Consider the following 22302-nt stretch of genomic DNA (forward strand, 5'->3'; position numbering starts at 1 on the left):
TTGGCCAGCTTTTTGGTCTAATGATAATATACTATGGATTATTCAAGGATAGTTTGACTCTGTAGGGTATTTAAATTACCTTTTTTATATATGGACATACTTTATAGATTTATGGATTATACTTTTTTATTTTTTTGCAAACTCTTTAGTGCTCCTGGGTTTAACGTTAATATGCAGAAAACCAAATTGTTGTTTGAATCAGAATCTTAAAGCGGTGTTTCGGACAAAAAAATAAAATAAAAGCCAGCAGCTACACATACTGCAGCGGCTGGCTTTTAATAAATTAACACTTACCTGTCCTTGAGTCCCTCAATGTCGGCACTGCAGCTGATGTTTCCATCAGCAGTCGGGTGCTGCCGCCGGCATTGTGGGTAAGGGAACCCGGCAGTGTAGCCTTTTAGCTTCACGACGGGAAACCTACTGCGCATGTGCGAGGCCCCGCACCTCTCTCCTATTGGCCGGCGGAGGAGTGCACTTGCTGTATTTACAGTACCCTGCAAAAGTTTTAGGCAGGTGTGAAGAAATGTTATAAAGTAAGAATACTTTCAAAAATATATTTTTTAATTGTTTATTTTTATGAATTTACGAAATGCAAAAGTAAAGAAAAATCTAAATCAAATCAATATTTGGTGTGACTAGCTTATGTCTTCAATTAGCATAAATTCTTACACTTGCTCAATGTCAGGGATTTTGCTGGATTAGAGTCAGGTGTATAATTAAATAAATTATACCAAGCAGGGGCTAATTATCATCAATTTCATGTAGGTTCAAACTTTGGGGTTGAGTTACTAACACTGGAGAGTGCAAAATCTAGTGCAGCTCTGCAAAGAAACAAATTAACTTCTTCCAGGTTTTATTGCCAAAGCTTAATTGAACAAGCAGAAGTTAGAAGCTGATTGGCTACCATGCACAGCTGCACCAGATGTTGCACTCTCCAGTTTTATTAAATCAACCCCACAGTCATTAACTGAAACAAACAGCTGTGTAGGATGCTTAAAACCGGGTGAGTAACAGCCAAACTCTGTCACTATGCAGAAGCATAATGACACACGCAAAGGCCAATGAAAACTTAAAGGGTTACTAAACGTTCGTTTTTTTTATTTTTATTTTAAACAAACGTGTCATACTTATCTCCACTGTGCAGTTTGTTTTGCATAGAATGGCCCTAAACGTCCTCTTCTGGGGTCCCACGGCGGCTTCTCCCCTCAAGATCTGGCCCCATCTGGGAAGCTCTCTCCCGAGGGGGTTACCGTGCGGGCCACTCATGTGTGATACACTCGGCGGCCATAGCCGCCAAGTGTATGACTCAGCCCCACTCTCCGGTGCACTGCGTCATTGATTTGATTGTCAGCAGCGGGAGCCAATGGCTGCTCTGCTATCGATCATCCAATGAAGAGCCAAAAGTAGCTGGGGGAAAGCAACGCAGGATCGAACCCGCTGAGATTCAGGGCTCAGGTAAGTAAAACGGGGGCTCAGGGCTGACTGCAATTGTTTTTTCACCTTAATGCATAGAATGCATAGAATTGCATAGAATGCATTAAGGTGAAAAAACACAAAGCTTTACAACCCCTTTAAAGCTGAAGCAGCAGCATAATGCTTAGTTCCCTCTGACTTCGGAAGATATCCAGCAGTGGAGACAAACTGGCTGCATTTGAGGGGACAAACTGGCTGCATTTGAGGGGACAAACTGGCGGTGTTTGATGGGCACAGTGGCTGCGTTTAATGGGCAAAGTGGCTGCGTTTAATGGGCACAGTGGCGGCAATTTTTTATTTTGAGCACCAGCCACCACTGTCCATCATACTATACCATCAGGGAGGTGTATGATGGGCCCCAAATTTATTCTGCAGCCGGACAATGATCCCAAACATATGGCCAATGTCATTAAGAACTTTTAAGATCTTTATGGCCCGTACACACCATCCGAATATCGTACGACGGATCGTATGAATTTTTTCGCTTAATATTTGCTAGTAAAATAAAATAGGTTATTAAAGTCACGTGGAAAATTTTCGTGCATGTGCGATCGAATAATATCGGATGAACTGTCGTGATCGGCTCTCGAAAGTAGTGTACACACGATCTGAATATCATACGATCCTTCATCGGACGATCGTTTTCGAGCCCATGGGTCCCATCCAATAGGGGGCCCCTGCCTGTTATGCCCTGTACACACGATCAGTTCATCTGATGAAAACGGTCTGATGGATTTTTTCATCAGATATCCGATGAAGCTGACTGATTATCAGTCGTGCCTACACACCTTCGGTTAAAAAAAACGATTGTTTCAGAATGCGGTGACGTAAAACACAACGACGTGCTGAGAAAAATGAAGTTCAATGCTTCCGAGCATGCATCGACTTGATTCTGAGCATGCAGGGATTTTTAACCGATGGACGTACCCACAGACGATCGTTTTTTAACCATCAGATCATTTTAAAACAAGTTCCTAGTTTTTTGACTGATGGATAAAAACTGATGGGGCCCACACACGATCAGTTCGTCTGATAAAAACGGTCCATCAGACCTTTTTCATCAGACGAACTGATCGTGTGTACGCGGCATTAAAGTCTCCTTACTTGTTTCTTTGATTATTTCTCCAGCGCATGCGCTTCCCATCCACTGAAACACGGCACGCTCTGTGTGTGCTCTTCCCAGGGTCGATCCGCCCAATACGCTTGCTATGCAAGCTGCGTAGGGCCCCCGCAATGTACTCTGGGCCCTTGCCTCCCCCTTGTGTCCTTCTCCATACACGTGATGTAAATAGGTAGCGCCCGCCCTGAGATATTGACTGTCTGACGCTGACCGTGTGTCCTTCCGAAAAAGTTCCCCGGTGTCCTGACGAAAAAGTTCCCTCGGCAGATAAAGACTCCCCTGTACTGCGCAGGCGCATCGCGGCGCTTGCGCAGTTCGAACCTGAACTGAGCCTCCGAAAATAGCCGAACATGTTGAAAGGTAAACCAGTTTCAAGGCTCTGTCTGCACAATCACAATGTAATTATTGTATAATGAACACTTGTCGCTGCTAGTTGACCTTCGTTTTATCACGGTTTTTATTAGGCTGGTCAGATGGTAATTACTAGGACGTGAATCATAGGAAAAAGGGAATATTTCTGTAATGACTAATAAATTATTTTTATTATTTAGCTCTCGTTTTCCCAAAGACTCCGGTGAGTGCACAAGTGGGCCTTTTTAGGTAGATTCACAAAGAGTTAGGCCGGCTTATCAGTAGATAAGCCGACCTAACTCTGAATCTACGCCGGCGTTTGTTTAAGTGTATTCTCTAACTTGCGCCGTCCTATCTTAGATGGCAATGTTTTGGCTGACCGCTAGGTGGCACTTCCATTGCGGCCGGCGTAGATTATGTAAATTAGCTTTTACGACGATTCCCGAACGAACGCGAGCCCGCCGCAGTCGATTAACATCGTTTCTGTAAGGCCTTAGGCGCCTAAAGTTATCAATAGGCCCGTACGGCCTACTTAGCCGCAATGCGCACTGGGAAATGTAGTCGCCCGGCGCATGCGCAGTGTCAAAAAACGTCAAAAAACGTGAGGTCAAGCCTCATTTCCATACAACACGCCCCCCTCCAAGTCATTTAAATTAGGCGCCCTTACGCCCGCTCGTTTTAGGCTACACCGCCGTAGATTAGCAGGTAAGTAGATTGTGAATCACTACTAGCCTAACTAATTTACGGCGGTGTAGCCTAATAAGGCTAGGCTAGGCCGCCATAAATTGACGCCAATGTGTGTGAATCTACCTATTTGTTTATTTTCGGACCAAGAAATATTGGTTGTGGATATTTTAGTGGCGGCAAAGTCATTGGTGTGCCAGGGGTAGCAAATAGGCATTAAAGAGCTTGTTATATGTTTAAGATGGATAGTTGAATTGATAGATCAATAGATAGATACACATATTTTGATTGTGGTGTAGGATCTGGGCCTGCTGTCTCTCCATTTCTCTCTCTCTCCTTTCCTTCTCTCTTTCTCTCCCGCTTTCTTTCTCCCTCCATCCCTCATTCATCTCAGACTCTAACCACACCCCATTCTGAGCCCCGCCCCATATTTTGTGTGAACCACGCCCATTTTCGTAATGTATAGAAGGTATGGCCCGAAAGTGACTCAAGCCCACCACCATAAGTCCTGCCCTGCTGGTGGGATCTAGTCATCTTGTTCCTCAAAAGGAGTGACGATTGTTCTTGTTGCCTAGTGTTAAACAATCTGCTTCTCCCTTTCAATCCTTAGCCTTAGTCCAGCTTTGATGATAGCCATGGATAAAGCCCTCTAGTACAGTAATGGTTGCAGCAGGTAACTGCGGATCATGCACAGTCTATCTGAAGACAATCTCAGGAGAGATACACTGATGAGGTTGTTGGTGAAAATGTGCTTTAATATTTCACATATAATGCTCCATAGCCAAGCTGCCCATTTCAATTAAAAATGAAGGCCGAGAAAGTTCTGATTTTTTTTTTTTTTTTTAAGCTATATTTCCCCCGAAGCTTCAATATTAAAGGAACATCATCACTGAGAGCTTCAAATGGAGAGGGTGATAATGAAACAGAATGGAAAAAGCCTAGACACAGCTGAACCCAAATTTGAACTGAACAGAAAAGTGTACTGGCTGAACTTTTTCAAATATGCCTTTTGTCTTGTCAAAGAGACAGCGATGGGTAAAATGAGAAAAACCTGACATTTTGCCACGTGAATATAATCGAAGTTTGATGGACAGTCCACAGAGATTCATCCCTTTGAAGTAGTACAATATCTGGGGAATACTTTTTGCTTTAGATTTCAGTAAGCATTCAGGAAGTCACATGTCCCTGGTTCTGGATATGTTAGCCTTTTGTCCATTTCCTTTGCATTTGTTAAAATCAGATCCCACATTGAAAGTTTTTTATGACATCATAAGCAGGTATAAACCTGTATAAAAAAGTCACATTGGCTTGGGGCTTAAGGAGAAAAAATGTTACAGGGGCAGCAAACTGCTGCATTTTGAGATCGTATTTGTTTTATAAACCTTTCTAAAAACGTAATTCAAGGCAAACGTCTAAAATACAGTTGAAAAACATGCATGGGAGATGTCTTTATATCCTCCAGTCCTGAGATTTAAACACCTCTGCTAGACAACAGAGCCAAGTTAATTATTTGGCTTTTCTCTAGGTTTATACATACCTCCCAACATTTTAACTTCAGAATGAGGGACACTTGAAGGATGGAGTGACCTGCAGCGCTCTATGCATGCCTCGGCAATGTGGGTGTGGCCAAAGTCGTACCAGTGGGAGGAGCTTACGGGGCGTGGTTAAACAAAACTTGCACCTATAAAATATGATTTGATTGCTTTGTCTGAGCCTACCTTAAAGAAGAACTTTGTTAAAAAAAAGTCAGAGACTGCATGGCAACCAGCAAATGTTGAGAAAATAGAAAAGAAGAATGTAATGTACAGTATTCTGTATATAGAGCAGGAGTGTGTAAGGAACTTTTTTTAATGAAGGGGTTAGGAAGTTCTGCAGTCTGTGTTATGTATCCTGAACCCAACGATGACAACAGCACTCCAGGATGTGTTCAAAGATCAGGAGTACATAACACACAGAGAGCAGGGTCTAGGAGTACATAATGAAGGGAACAGAAGTGTTATCCACAGAATACAAGGGACAGGAGTGTTATCCACACATCCACACATTTTGGGTGTGGTTTGTTAATTGGTGTGTTGGTCACAAACAAAAGCAGTCTTAGAGGGGGATTGGACCCCTTGGGGTTTCTTTTTCTTAGTCATCAGTCTGCAGATGAGGGTTTGCTATCAATACAGGGTACAATAAGTGAGACTTATCTGGGAGCCAAGTTGGTCTACTCTTCACGCTTCCATAACCAGACCACGTCTCCCAGCAGTTTCATTTTAAGGTACCCCTAAAAGTTATTCTATAGTGTAAATGTCCTACAAAACTAATACATTAAACCATTTGGGTATTTAAGCATTTTTTGTAGTTTTTAAGTAATATAAGCTTAAAGGATAAATTGTTCAACTGACCAATGATCTTTCCTTACAGAAGACATTTTTTAAATAAGTAATGCCCAAGATAGTATACATTAAATAATGTGTACTGAAAGTTTCTTCGAAAATGTTGCTAACATATACATACATCATCAAATCCCTTATTACAGATAAGTCTGATTAAGGTGTTTCCTTCTTGGTGATCATTATTAGTAGTTTGTGAATCTCAGCAAATCCACCCTACTGCAACTTAGCTAAACCTAGCTTTATAGTTTACTAGTGAACTAGTGGAGGGTACTATATCAAAAAGGCAGCATTTATTTCAAATGCCAAATTAGGAAGATAGTCCATACAGCTGCTGTGACACTATAATGTTAAATGTCTACACGCAAGTCCAGTCTGCTCCAGTCGCATAAACAAATGCCTGGTTCACACACTACAGGTCTCGGCACCCATGTGAATGGGGGTTTAGCCAGACATCCCAAGTCTTCCGCTAGCCGTGGGAGTCTCCCGCATTTGGCTGTGGGCTCCCGGACACTTGCGGGCACCGGGTGATCTCCCGGCTGGGCCTGTCACTCAGCCACAGACAGAAGACAGAGCAGCCCAAGCGGCTGAATGGAGTACGGCCACTCGGGCTTCTCTGTTTTCTGTCTGTGGCTGAGTGATAGGCAGATGCAAGGCTGATCCTGAATGGGTGCACCCAGGTGCTGCGAGCTGGGGCTAAGGGGGGGACAGCCCATACTGTTGTCCCCAGCCTGCTATGGCTGCTGTATGGGTACTTCTTTTTAGGTCGGGTCCGGCTGATTCAGCAGGGAAGGAAGAGGGGTGGGTGGAGGCAGAAAGAAGACCGAGTGCCATGATCTGCATGCTGTAGCAATTAAAAGAAAAGAAAATAAACTTTCCCCAGTCAAGCAGACTCTTTCTCCACTTTCGGGTGCTGCCGCCCAGTTATCACCTGTGCGACAAGTACATGAAAGTCCTGGTCTCTTCTATATCAATCAGGACTGTCATGTACTTGTCGCACAGGTGATTACTGCGCAGCGGCACCCGAAAGTGGAGAAAGAGTCCGCTTGACTGGGGAAAGTTTTTTTTTTTCCTTTTAATTGCTACAGCCTGCAGATCACGGCGCTCAGCTTCTCTCTGCCTCCACCCATCCCCTTTCTTCTGGGGAATTCTGACTGGGATGGCTCACCGGCCCCAGCAGCCAGACCCCAGGACCAGTAGCCCAGCTCCAGCAGTCAGACCCTTGGCCCCATTGCAACCAGACCCCAGGACCAGCAGCCAGACCCCTGCCCCCAGCAGCCAGGCCACAGTCTCAGCAGCAAGGACCCAGCAGCCAGACCCTCAGGCTCCAGCAGCCAGACCTGCAGGCTCCAACAGCTAGACCCTCAGGCTCCAGCAGCCAGACCCCCGGCTTCAGCAGCCAGACCCTTGTCCCCAGACCCCAGGCCCCAGCAGCCAAACCCCAGAAACAGCAGCCTGGGTCCTGCATCCAGACCGCTGGCCCCAACAGCAAGATCCCAGGCTCCAGCAGCTGGACCCCAGGCTCCAGCAGCCGGACCCCAGGCTCCAGCAGCCGGACCCCAGGCCTTAGCAGCCAGACCCTAGGCCACAGAAGCCAAAACCCAGGACTAGCAGCCAAAACCCAGGACCAGCAGCCAGACCCCAGGTCCCAGCAGCCCAGCTCCAGCATTCAAACCCTTGGCCCCAGCAGCTTGACCCAAAGACCAGCAGTCCAACCCCAGCGGCTGTGTGATCAGGCTGTATTTCATGGGCACTGGTAAGGCTGCATTTCATGGGCAATGGTATAGCTGTATTTAATTGGCATTTATCAGGCTGCATTTAATTGGCACTGGTAAGGCTGTATTTCGCTGGCAAGGCTGCATTTTATTGGGGGGGTCACCTCCCTGAAATGAGTTTACCACCTCCCTAAAATTCGTTTTTGCAGGTTGGGATGTCTGGATTTAGCGTAATGTGTGCAGGAGATTATGGAGTGGAATTTCACTGGGTGCCAGGTTATCATTATCTTATCACATTTCTATATTGTTTGAAGGCTCAAACAGCATATAATTAAAATTCCATTACATGACAATTATAGTTCTTTTAAACAAGGTGCTCAGAGCTATGCAGTAGCAGAGATGTATTTTTATTGAAAACAGTAAGGTCAGTAAAATCAGCTATAATTAGAAAACGCACAATCAGATAGGCTTGCGCAACACCTGAATCTTTTCTCTTTTTCAGTGTTCTCAAATCAATTAAAATGAGATTTTCAGTCTCTATTTCCACTGTATCTTATGGTGTCATATGCTTTAAGCAGAGATATTGGAAAACTTACCTTTACCACAAAGCAAACCTCTGATCTGTCAGGGAGCAAAAGAGAGATCTATGTTTCAGCTAAGCTGAAACACAGATCTCTCTTTTGCTCCTGTGTATCCGTCCCCCACACAGTTAGTAAGCACCTCCCAGGGACACACTTAACCCTTTGATCGCCCATGGTGTTAACCCCTTCCCTAACAGTGTCATTTATACTGTGACAGTGCATATTTTTAGCACAACTACTCATTAATAGGACATGGTAAGATTACCAGTGTTTGGAAACCACATAAAATTTAACATGGTAATAAAAAAGGCACCGCTAACGTGGTGTTTTTTATTACCATGTTCAATTTTATGCGGTTTCTCCTTTAAGATCTATAGATATTATTTAACCACTTCACCCCCGGAAGATTTGGCTGCCCAATGACCAGGCCATTTTTTGCGGTTCGTCACTGCATCGTTTTAACTGACAATTGTGTGGTCGTGCGACGCTGTACCCAAGCAAAATTTACGTCCTTTTTTTCCCACAAACAGAGCTTTCTTTTGGTGGCATTTGATCATCTCTGCGATTTAATTTTCTTGCGCTATAAACAAAAAAAGAGCGACAATTTGGAAAAAAACACAATATTTTGTACTGTTTGTTGTAATAAATATCCCCATTTTTTTTTTAAAGTGAATTTTTTTTTCAGTTTAGGCCGATATGTATTCTTCTACATATTTGTGGTAATAAAAAGCGCAAAAAGCATATTTTGATTGGTTTGCGCAAAAGTTATAGCCTCTCTGTTCTGCCTCTCGTGCCGTGATCGCGTGTGGCCTGCGATCATTGCGACGGCCGGCCACGAGCATCAGCACCCCCTCTGGGCGGCGGTATCCCGCTTAAGGGAGCCAACGTACAGCTACGATGGCTCGCGGGATTGTGCTGACCTGTTGCAGTATAACGACGGCGGCTGGTCGGCAAGCCGTTAAGCATTATTGTTTAACAGCTTGTGCCGGTATCACCCTATTCGGTGTCCCTGAACCACTGACATTGCTCTCTCACAGAAGGTGGTTTACACTAACCTGCTGAAAGGGTGAACCCCAAAATATAAAATCTATATAGCCAACAAGTATAAATCCCTTTTTCTTCTTTTACATGGACATCTTTTATGCAATTTACAGAGTAGTCCCTTTTTTAGTTTTCTTTTATGACTTTGATCTCCAGCTTCGACCTGGACTATCCAGAATACAAATGCACTATTTGAAATTAGTCTTCTTTTTTTAAAGGTCACATTTATTTACAGGCACATGATCGGCCATTAGTGTTCAGCAAGTTGTTATTTCTGAAGGTTAGATGAGTTATAATTTTAATCAGTTTCCTCTGAATAGGTACCTTATTTATTTTTACTTAATTCTTGCTGAATTTTCATTGCTGAATATGGACAGAGGCGACATGTAGCCATGAGTAATACGTATATTACTCAGATCTCAAGTGCTCCTTTAGGAGTCTTTGTTATTTGCCTGTTATTATGTGCAAAAGAGTACTAACGTCCTGATTTTCAGCATGATTAACTTGACTTTCATCAAAATTTGCAGAAAACAAAATGTATCTTGAATCAAGATTACAATGATTTATGGATTCAATTTGTTCCTTTGTCACCCGACAGCTTGGAAAAAGTCAATTTGGACCCTTGGCAATGCCATATGGTGGGATGTCAGTTTGGGTTACATATCTGGTCGCATATTCCACGTAGGGCCCAAACCAGTAGTTGACAGTGTAACATAATCAGATTTTTTAAATTTCAGTTTTCTAGCAGCGCCATGTGGTCTGATGTCACGGTGTGTTCTATAACTTAGAGGGTAACTCCACTTTCTCTGAGTAAAAAAAAAATTGCAAATAAAAAAAAAAATATATAGCAATACAACATATAATACAATTGCAACTAAAGTTATTTTTAAATATAATGGTATTAAAACTACCTATTCTTTTCAATCTGCAGCACTGTAATTTTCTGTAAAATCCAATGCAATATGACTACCTGGAGGCATTCTGGGCCAGATCCACGTAGTGTATCGTATTTTTATTCCGGTGTAGCGTATCGTAATAACGCTATGCTGCCGCAACTTTGAGAGGCAAGTGCTGTATTCACAAAGCACTTGCCTCTAAAGTTACGGCGGCGTAGCGTAATTCTGCCGGCGTAAGGGCGCGGAATTCAAATGTTAAAGATGTGGGCGTGTTTTATGTTAATTTTACTTGACCCGACGTAAATGACGTTTTTTCTGAACGGCGCATGCGCCGTCCGTGGGGGTATCCCAGTGCGCATGCTCGAAATGAACCCGCAACAAGCAAATGCTTACGACGTGAACGTCATTCTACGCAAAGCCCTATTCCCGAACGACTTACGCAAACAACGTAAACAATTAAAAATTCAACGCGGGAACGATGGCCATACTTAACATAGGATACGCCTCATATAGCAGGGGTACCTATACGCCGATTTTTTTTTTTTAAGGAAACTACGTAAAAAAATTCGCCGGCCGGACGTACGTTCGTGGATCGCCGTTTCTAGCTAATTTGCATACACGACGCAGAAATCGACGGAAGCGCCACCTAGCGGCCAGCGTAAATATGCATCTTAGATCCGACGGCGTACTAAGACGTACGCCAGTCGGATCTAGCATAGCTTCAGGCGTATCTGGTTTTGTGGATACAAAACAAAGATACGCGGGAGCAAATTAGAAGTTACGCGGCGTATCAATAGATACGCCAGCGTAACTTCTTTGTGGATCTGCCCCTCTGTGTACAAAACTCCCCCTCGGGAATTTCATTTCTTGCTTGTGTGATTGGCTTACTAATTTTTCCAGAAGTCTGCACTAAGATACAAGTTAGATTTTTGGCATCCCCTGCAACAAAAATGCAATTTTTGGTGAGATATTCCCGATAGGCCACAGGTGTCAAACACAAGGTCCTCCAGCCCATTTCATGTGGCCCTCGCACCTCTCCCGCAGCTGCAGGAGAGCTCCAGCCCTCCTCTGATCCTCCTCCAGACCCTGTACTTTCTGCTTTCAAGCAATGCATCCAGCTTCTTCCCAGCAGCAGCATAAGGAAATGGGGGTGCAATGTGATGTAAGGGAGGGTGGGGGACTCAACTTCTGATGGTGGGGTGGCTCTTGACATCTAATGTAAAGGGGAGGGGATGCGCTTGACATCTAATTTTACAGATACAACCGGCCCTTTTTTACGGCAATCATAATGCTGATGCGGCCCACAATGAAATTGAGTTTGCAACCCCTGCGATAGGCAATCACGTCTAAAGAGATGCAATTTTCTTCATTAGAAGGGGCCACCAGCAGCTGATTGAAAATTATGAAATCACTCTGAGACACATTAATTTTACACACAGACACAGACAAACAAGCACCTATTTCTTGAGAATAACAAATGATTGGAATCTTCAAAAAAAAAGTTTGGCAAAATCCTTGCAATGTGCGTAGATCACTCAGAGGGCAATGTTATTTTTCTCAACAAAAGTCCAGTTACTTTTTAACCATTTTAATCTTTGTATAGTCCTGTAACCTGCAAGATTTGATTTGTGACTGGTATATGCTTGAAAATACACTATATTACCAAAAGTATTGGGACACCTGCCTTTACACGCACATAAACTTTAATGGCATCCCATTCTTAGTCTGTAGGCTTCAAAATTGAGTTGGCCCACCCTTTGCAGCTTCAACTTTTCTCGAACGGCTGTCCACAAGGTTTAGGAGTGTGTCTATGGGAATGTGTGACCATTCTTTCAGAAGTGCATTTGTGAGATCAGGCACTGATGTTGGATGAGAAAGCCTTGCTCACAGTCTCCGCTCTAATTCATCCAAAAGGTGTTCTATTAGGTTGAGGTTAGGACTCTGTGCAGGCCAGTCAAGTTCCTCCACCCCAAACTCACTCATTCATGTCTTTATGGACCTTGCTCTGTGCTCTGTGCCAAATGCTGCGCTCCCAGTCCACTCAGCTGTGTTAGGAAAGCGAATAACTATTCAGGTGCTCGGGTCTGTTACCTGTCACCTGATTGGCTGAAACGACAGGTGCCGCTATTGGATGCCTAGCAGAAGGAGAGCACTGGAGATGAGGCAAGAGACGCATGAAGGACCCTGCTTGTTGCCGTCACCCGATGCCCCACAGAGACAGGGCAACTGCCGGGCAGATAGCGAGCGGGCGGGGGTCACACTGGCAGTATTTAATGGGCATACTGACATTTGATGGGCACACTGGCAGCATTTTGAACAGTGGCTGCATTTAATGGGCACAGTGGCTGCAATTAATGTTTTTTCTTTCTACATTTTTTAAGTTTGTTTGTGCCCCCAAAAGAATTTAAGCACCAGCCGCCACTGGCATAGCATCCTTACCTGTGTGGATGGGGAAATCTGCTTTTATTTTTTTTCGTTCAGCCTGAAGGTATAGTATACCCTGCATAAGACCAGGAAAATTAAGCCTGTCAGTACAAAATCTATTTGATTAAAAATATATTTCTATGACATAAATTTGGCTATGAATCTGGATGCAAGACAAATGTTAAAAACATCAATTAACACAGCCATTAATTAATCCATTAAATGCATGTGTATCTATTGGGGTGCCCCCCAACCATCCATTGTAGTTCTAACATTACAGCTTGAAAGGACTGTACATATGCCGTGACCGAAAGGCAAAGTATTTGACAGGTGGCACTGCCTTTCAAACCTGCCCATTGACATCAATGGAGCACTACTGCAACCACAAGCCAATTGCTTGGTATGCAGTTGTGGCACGTTCTTACCATGTATAATTGCCATTCTGCAATTGGAAAAAAAGTGGTACTAGCTCCATCCAAAAACCAATCCACCAAGGAATGTTTTACGAAGGCAGTAAGCTTACAGCCTTTCAGAAAGAGCCCTACGTGCAGATCATACCAGTGGCACTCCTCTATACAGTACAGTGAGTGTTGTCACCTGGGACAGGAAGTGTGGACAGGAAGTCCTAGGGCAGTGATGGCGAACTTTGGCACCCCAGATGTTTTGGAACTTAATTTCCCATGATGCTCAAATACAATGCAGAGTGCATGAGCATCATGGGAAATGTAGTTCCAAAACATCTGGGGTGCAAAGGTTCGCCATCACTGTCCTAGGGCATGATCGCCAGGTGAATATAAAAGAAATAAGAAAACCTGAAAAAAATAACACTAATGTTGACACCAAATATGGGAACTAGTAAACTGCAGCATAGTCCATGTTTTTGTTTTTGAGTTTAAATGCACTTTAAAGGGGTTGTAAAGGTTTTTTTATTTTCTAAATAGGTTCCTTTAAGCTAGTGCATTGTTGGTTCACTAACATTTCCTTCGATTTCCCCTCTAAATGTTTTTTTTCTTTGTCTGAATTTCTCACTTTCTGTTCCTCCTCAGTAAGCTGTTCTTGCTGACTAACCCCCAGCCAGAACGGCTCGGATGATGGGGGCAAGCTTACTGAGGAGAAACAGGAAGTGAGAAATTCAGACAAAGAAAAAAAAATTTAGAAGGGAAATCGAAGGAAAAGGTAAGTGAACCAACAATGCATCTTAAAGGAACCTATTTAGAAATTAAAAAAACAAACCTTTACAACTCCTTTAACTTATTATTTACTGGGCATGATTATTTCATTCTGGAAAAAATAAAAATAACACTGAATTATTATTTTTTTACATGCATTAGACTTCGCGTCTTCTCATCCGGCACTTCACCTTTCAAAAGCTGCAACATAAATATACTAAGGGCAATCAGAGCTGATTGTTCTTTTGCACATGTGAAGTTAATTGCACACAATTGCAAACCTCCTCAGACCACAGGGATCATAATTGGAGGATATTCTTTTTACAGATTTGTGCATTCTGCCCTCGGCGTAAAACAGACGTTTGTGAGTTTCTCTAAAAAGAACGGGGTTGTGGGTGGTGGGGGGGGGGTTTGTTAGAAATATTTGATTTATCTAACATTGCTGTTGTCCTTGTATGTATTTTTCACTTCAGGTGCAAGAAGATTGCCCTGCCAGTTTCAATACGCCAGTCTCTTCATCATGTGTCCGTGTGTCTCCATATGCGTGTCAGAGACGGACGCCGCTTCAGGACATCAACCGAATATTCACGGTAATAATTACTGGCTACATAGGCATCAAAACCACTTGCTAAAATAATGATACACCAGGCAGTAGCGCGGAAGAAAGCAAACTCTAGGGTCAGTTTTATGGCGGTGAAAAGGGAATTTCTTTGCGATTTTTGAATCTCGTCTCAGCGGCAAGCAAGGCTTGCAGTGACAAAAAGAGTCAAGTTAATTGCAGAGATTTTTCCAAACACTCAGGAATCAATAGCGAAAATCATTTCTGTATTCTTCCACTACAGGCTATTTTTCATGTTGAATGCAACATGTATTTTTAAAAGGATTATTTCACAATCACGAAAATGTGAAAGTTGACTTGATCATCACTTTGCTTTAATCTGGGTATACTTGCTTTCAACACATCCACTTTCTAAACGACATTCAAATTCAAACCAAAGAGCGATAATATCCTCCTGTTTTTGTTCCCCCCGGTGTCTCCGCCACATTCAGATGCGCTTTAGATCCATAGGTGATGTTCCACTCTAGAAACATCAAATGCATTTTCTTGTCAAACATATACTTACTGCAGCTCTCCGACTCATTTTACTGTTATTGAGTTCTCGGAGAAGGCAATGGTTCAGCTGTGGATAATCTCAGAGATTACTTCTTTAAGGTGCCCCAGTGTTCGACGCTTGGCAAGGCTTGTAGCTAAGTCGTTTATGCTTGCTATGCAAAGCTGGGACACGCTCTGCATAGTGGGATATTGAGGTCACAGCATGCATGACTTGCTCCGCAAATAAAAACAGATTTATGGGGACAAGTGCAATTTTCTTATTTTCTAGTACTTTGTGTACATATACCTAAAGCGGTCTAGTTTATTAGCCAATTGCACATTAAATGCTTTGTGTTGGCGTATGACAGACAATATTTGAAAGGTGCAGCGCTTCCTTGTTGAAGACAGAATGTACTATCAATGAATATGTACTCAGCCAACCTTTGAAAAACTGTTCTACAGAAGTAGAAGTAAGAGAAATTGGAGGAACTAAATACATAGGCCCAGATTCTCAAAGGACTTACGACGGCGTAGCCCCATGTATGCCGTCGTAAGTCCGAATGAGAGCTGTCGTATCTATGCGGCTGATTCTTAGAATCAGTTACGCATAAATTCGTCGTATCTTAGGGTGCATATTTACGCTGGCCGCTAGGTGGCGCTTCCGTAGATTTCCGCGTCGAATATGCTAATGAGCTAGATACACCGATTCACAATCGTACGTGCGCCCGGCATAGCAAGATACGTCGTTTACGTAAGACATACGCCAGCATAAAGTTACCCCTCATAAAGCAGGGGTAAGTCATGTTAGGTATGGATGTCGGAAACGTACGAACAGCGTCGTGTTTTACGTTGCTTGTGTAAGTCGTCCGTAAATGGGGCTGGACCTAAGTTACGTTCACGTCGACTAGGCATTGAGCGGGCGTAATTTAATTTGAAAATTCGACGTGATACTGAGCATGCGCGCGTATGCGCCGTTCGAAAAAAGCGTCATTTACGTGGGGTCATGATTAGTTTACATAAAACACGCCCCCCTGTTCCTCATTTGATTTAGGCGCGCTTACGCCAGCACATTTACGCTACGCCGTCGTAACTTTAGACGCAAGTGCTTTGTGAATACAGCACTTGCCTCTCTAAGGTGCGGCGGCATAGCGTAACTACGATACGCTACGCCCGCTTAGATTTACGCGGTCCCTTGAACCGTAATGCTACTTTCGCACTGAAAGCCCGCCGGCATTAGCAGTAAAGCGCCTCTAGTTTTAGCGATGCTTTACTGTCATTTTAGCGACACTTTTCAGCCGCTAGTGGAGCGCTTTTAACTCCCACTAGTGGCCGAAGAAAGGATTAACAGCACCCGTTTTGCAGCACTGCCCATTCATTTTAATGGGTAGGGGCGGTTTAGGAGCGCTGTATATAGTGCTTCCAAACTGTCCAAAAGATGCTGCTTGCAGGACTTTTTCTAACATCCGGCAAGTGCACCGCCCCAGTGTGAAAGTTAGAAAAAGTCCTGCAAGCAGCAGCTTTGGGGCAGTTTGGGACACTCTGGCTTTCACACTGGGGAGGCATGGGAGGCAGCATCTTGTTGGCACTCGGGCTTTCACACTGGGGAGGCATGGGAGGCAGCATCTTGTTGGCACTCGGGCTTTCACACTGGGGAGGCATGGGAGGCAGCATCTTGTTGGCACTCGGGCTTTCACACTGGGGAGGCATTTTTCAGACGCCTTACATGTGCTATTTGTAGTGCTAAAATGCCCCAGTGTGAAAGTAGCCTAATGGTTATATAATACCCCTACTACTACTTCTACTAACAACAATAATAATAATAATATTCAATAATATTGAAAACACTAGGAACAATATTAATAATACCTGATAAATGTAACCGCAGCCAAGTAGCCAGGCCTGGAGGATATTGAATAACAAAACTACTGCTATCTTGTGGTTAGAAAAAAAAAACTGCCATGAGGCTTGCTGAAATCTTTTTTTAACCTTAAAGGGGTTGTAAAGACAAAAATATTTTCCTCTTAAATTAAAGTCTGACAGTAGCTGATAAAGTAAAAAGTTATGTTTTGCATTATAACTAGTTTGATACTTGTTGAAATCGAGCAGTTTTATTCACCTCCGTCACTCCTGAATCATTATTCTCACTGACTTCCTGGTTTGCGGTGCGCATTCATTCTTGCTACATCACGGCCTAATGGGAACTACAGTTTCCATTAGGCTTAGCCTCCATGCCTGTGAGGGATAAGAGAGCATCTTCACACAGGGCTGTAGTCATAGGGAGGGGGTGAGCACATTCTGCTTTCCACCATGCAAAACAGCTCAGATGCTGGTGGAAAGCAAGAAGAGGAGAGACAGGAAATGGCATTTTCAAACCTGGATTACTGTATTTTGGAGGTCAAAAGGAAAAACGAGGTAAGTGATAAATGCTCTAGCTTATAGCTATCAATTGATCTAATGAAAAACAAACCTTTAGTGTTCCTTTAACAACAATTTGCACAGGCTCACCAAAATTGGACAGCTGTAACATTCACATGGTAGGGTCAGAATTTGGCATAAACCACATGAAAGCGTGGATCCATCCTGCCTTGTATCAACTGTTAAGGCTGGTAGTGGTGTAATGATGTGGGGGATATTTTCTTGGCACACTTTGGGCGCCTTGGTACCAATTGAGCATCATTTAGATGCCACAGCCTACCGGAGTATTGTTGCTTCCAATGTCCATCCCTTTATCTTCTGATGGCTACTTCCAGCAGGATAATGCACCATGTCACAAAGCTCAAATAATCTCAAACTGGCTTCTTGAACAGGACAATGTACTCCAATGGCCTCCACAGTCACCAGATCTCAATCCAAAAGAGCACCTTTGGGATGTGGTGGAAGGGGGGAATTTGCATCATGGATGTGCAGACGACAAATCTGCAGCAACTGCGTGATGTTATCATGTCAATACGGACCAAAATCTCAGAGGAATGTTTCCAACACTTTGTTGAATCTTTGCCACAATTATTATATTATAATATATTATTACTAATAACAGGTATGTTTTTGAGTGGTCACTTCCTTTGACCATCCTTTTAACTTTCCCTCTCTCCAGCAGGACATAACTTTTCTTGCTCCAGAGCTGCTCTGTTCGGCTGCTGGGACCTAGGGAAGATAGACCTATGTAAGCTCCACACCAATTTGTCACAGCTTAAACAGGGCTATTAACTGGCTAGCACTGCCACATGGAAGAAGGGGAATGAGCCACATGTTCTTGACAGTGTGGGAACAAAAAATTGGGAATACATTTGCTTAAAAGATACAGTGCCTTGAAAAAGTATTCATACCTCTTGACATTTGGTCATGTTTCAACCAAAAATGTAAATGTATTTTATTTATTTTTTCTGTGATAGACCAACACAAAGTGGCACATAATTGTGATGTGAAAGGAAAATTGATAAATGGTTTATAACATTTTTTACAAACAAATATTTGAAAAGTGTGGCGTGCATTTGTATTCAGCCCCCTTTACTCTGATACCCCCAACTAAAATCAAATGGAACCCATTGCCTTCAGAAGTAATTAGTAAATAGAGTCCACCTGTGTGTAATTTAATCTTAGTATAAATACAGCAGTTCTGTCAAGCCCTCAGAGGTTTGTTAGATAATCTTAGTGAACAAACAGCATCACAAAGGCCAAGAAACACACCAGATAGGTCAGGGGTAAAGTTGTGGAGAAGTTTAAAGCAGGGTTAGATTATAAAAAAAATATCCCAAGCTTTGAACATCTTACAGAGCACTGTTCAATTCATCATCTGTAAATGGAAAGCATGCAAACCTACCAAGACATGGCGGTCCACCTAAAGTGACAGGCCGGGCAAGGAGAGCATTAATCAGAGAAGCAGCCAAGAGGCTCATTGTAACTCTGGAGGAGCTGCAGAGATCCACAGCTTAGGTAGGAGAATCTGTCCACAGGACGACTATTATTTGTGCACTCTACAAATCTGGCCTTTATGGAAGAGTGGCAAGATGAAAACCATTGTTGAAAGAAAGCCATAAGAAGTCCTGTTTGTAGCTTGCGAGAAGCCATGTGGGGGACACAGCAAACATGTGGATGAAAAGGCTCTCGTCAGATGAGACTAAAATTTAACTTTTGGCCTAAAAGCAAAACGGTATGTGTGGCGGAAAACCAACAATGCACATCACCCTGAACACACCATCCCCACCCTGAAACATGGTGGTGGCAGCATCATGTTGTAGGGATGGTTTTCTTCAGCAGGGACAGGAAATCTGGTCAGAGTTGATGGGAAGATGGATGGAGCCAAATACAGGGCAATCTTAGAAGAAAACCTGTTATGCCGCGTACACACGATCGGTCAATCCAATGAGAACGGTCTGATGGACCGTTTTCATCAGACCAAACTGATCATGTGTAGGCCCCATCGGTTATTTATCCATCGGTTAAAAAATCTTAAACTTGTTTTAAAATTAACCGATGGATACCTAACCAATAGACAAAAAACAATCGTCTGTAGGCACGTAAATCGGTTAAAAATCCATGCATGCTCAGAATCAAGTTGACGCATGCTTGAAAGCAATGAACTTCATTTTTTTCAGCACGTTGTTGTGTTTTACGTCACTGCGTTCTGACACGATCGTTTTTTTAACTGATGGTGTGTAGGCACGACTAATCATCAGTCAGCTTCATCGGTTAACTGATGGAAAAATCCATCAGACCGTTCTCATCGGATTGACCGATCGTGTGTACAGGGCATTAGAGTCTGCAAGAGACTTAGACTAGGGTGGAGGTTCACCTTCCAGCAGGACAACGACCCTAATCATACAGCCAGAGTTACAATGAAATTGTTTAGATCAAAGCATATTCATGTGTTAGAAGGGCCCAGTCAAAGTCCAGACCTAAATCCAATTGAGAATCTGTGGCAAGACCAGAAAATTCTTGTCCATCCAATCTGACAGAACTTGAGCAATTTTGCAAAGAAGAATATGCAAAAAAGTCCCATTCTAGATGTGCAAAGCTGGTAGAGACATCCCCAAAAAGACTTGCAGCTGTAATTGCAGTGAAAGGTGGTTCTACAAAGTATTGGAGGGGGGGGGGCTGAATACAAATGCATGCCACACTTTTCAGATAATTATTTTTTAAAACATTTTGAAAACCATTTATCATTTTCCTTCCACTTATCAATTATGTGCCACTTTGTGTTGGTCTATCACATATGCTTTTGATTGTAACATGAAAAGGGGGAAAATTTCAATGGGTATGAATATTTTTCAAGGTACCGTATTAGGGTGTAACAGATATCATGTTGGCAATCATATACCCCCAGAGCACCTTCGGCTGTGACAGCAGGTGGGGGTTTTTCTCCCACAGCTGCTGTCACATTTAAAATTTGCATGTCTATTTGGGGGTTAAAACAGATGGTTAGTAGGCCCTTTTTTTTTCTTCCACTTTCTTTCTTTTTCTTTTATGCTACCCTTTCCCTTTGAGTGACCGTCGGGCCACTCCTTTTCTTATTTTTTCATAATACCGGTGTCTACCGTGTAAAATGCCATGCGGGGTGCAGAGACCCCCCTAATACCTATTTTTCCCGTTAACATGTTCACACGTATATCTCCTTCTCATGTATGCAATGATTTTAGATGTGTTGAATTTTCAATGTCAATGCTTAATTTCAGTATTACTGGAGCTATGGTTTCTGTACTAAACCGTGTGCGCAATACGAATGTGGATTGCACATCACACAGCAAAGGGGGTCTAAATGGGGTCTTAATGTACTAGAAATGCTTCTGATTTCGATATGTTGCTCGACAACTCTCCCTCACTGAATCACTTTAATTAATACATAACTGTCATCTATTACTTTAGTATAGTGGAATCCCTTATTTATTTTTTTGGCGGGACCAACCATAAATGATACAAAAAGCGAGAGAGTGTAAATTGCATAAAATGGAAAAAAAAAATTGCATTTCAGCAAATCACTTCTGTGTAATATTCGGAAAGCTTAGCAAATAATCATTTCCATTACTGTACTGTATAAACTCAACAAAACAAAGATGTGGTGAAACATCATCTTTAGATTATTTTATAATGGAATACTTACCTGTAGAGTTGACAGAACCCTTTCATAACATCAGTAGTTAATGATGCACTATTCTCTCTCTGGGATCTGAATGTTTTACAGTGGTGTCATAGGATATAGCAGTTTTCTATCGAATTCAAAGGCCTCTCGCATGTCGCTATAACAATGACAGGCCTGCAGGAAGTGTAGGAGAAAGCTGTAGGTGATAGACCTAAAAGCACATTATAAATTGTAAGAGCAACATTTAAAAAATAAGTAGGAAATAATACCAATGTGGTGCCAAAAAAAGCCAATGTAAATTATGGAGTGAGGTGAAAATGAAAGGCTTATAGTCAGTTTTCTCATTAAAAGGTTCCCTGTAGTAGGGCTAGAGCCTTGCTTACCTTGGTTCAACAAAGCTGGTAATATTTTTATTTTTACTGGACATACATTAAGGCCAGATTCACACAGTTACATTGCGGTAACACATAATGCAGTTTTGTGTATAATTTTTTATGCATTTTGGTGCATTATATATAGGACCTGAGGACCGGTGCCCAGAACTAGACAGCATACTTTAGATGAGGCCAGACCAAAGTCTTGTAGAGTGGGAGAATTATCGCTTAATCCCCTTTCTAATGCATGCCAATATTATGTTTGCTTTGTTAGCAGCAACTTGGCACAGCATGCAACCAGTGAAGTAATCAGTCTGCTCATAATCCCTCCGTGCTTATCGCATTCTGCTCAAACCCCTAATTCTGCTATAATCAGCTCTGGGTCATTCACCAGATATCCCTGAGAGCCACTGATTGCTCTTATGGCGGGGGACGCCTGCTGAGACCTGGCAATTCTGGCCAAAAGGCGGACAGTCTTCTCCCCCTCCTCATATTAGGCCTGCTTGGTGAACAATCGCTTCCGTTCCGCGGCGGAGGCTCTCAACCGGTCCAGGGAATCCTGGCCCGAGATCCATGCCTTCCTCGCTGAATCTGTGGGGTCTAGTATGAATGTAAGTTCCAACTGCCTCATCTTGTCTTCAACCTGCTCTAAAAGAGCAGACGAATTGCGTTTGATGGACGTAATTTCATTAATAAATGTGCCCCTCAAACAAGCCTTAGAAGGCATCCCAGCCCACTGTCAGATCAGCGCTACCTCGGTTTTCTAAAAAGTTTTGCTCTATCTGGTACACTACGCGTTCGTGGGATGTAAACAGCTTTAGCCAGAAGGCATTCAATTTCCCTGGGGCCCTGGGCAGGGAAGAGACCGGACGAGTAACAAGATAGGCAACCAACGGAGAATGGTCAGATACCCCCCTGGGAAAGTAT

The 22302-nt window shown here is 43.0% G+C and overlaps 1 protein-coding gene across 1 annotated transcript in view; it reads left to right on the top strand.

Annotated features, from left to right (window-relative positions):
- The window catches only part of DNTT (DNA nucleotidylexotransferase), a 114651-nt gene that overhangs the window by 60628 nt on the left and 31721 nt on the right, over positions 1 to 22302 (top strand). Inside the window, exon 3 of the mRNA XM_040322156.1 lies at positions 14306 to 14422. Coding sequence (XP_040178090.1) covers positions 14306 to 14422 — 117 coding nt within the window. The remainder of the gene's footprint in view (positions 1 to 14305; positions 14423 to 22302) is intronic.

Source organism: Rana temporaria, chromosome 8 (genome assembly GCF_905171775.1).
Source record: "Rana temporaria chromosome 8, aRanTem1.1, whole genome shotgun sequence".
Classification (NCBI taxonomy): Eukaryota; Metazoa; Chordata; class Amphibia; order Anura; family Ranidae; genus Rana; species Rana temporaria.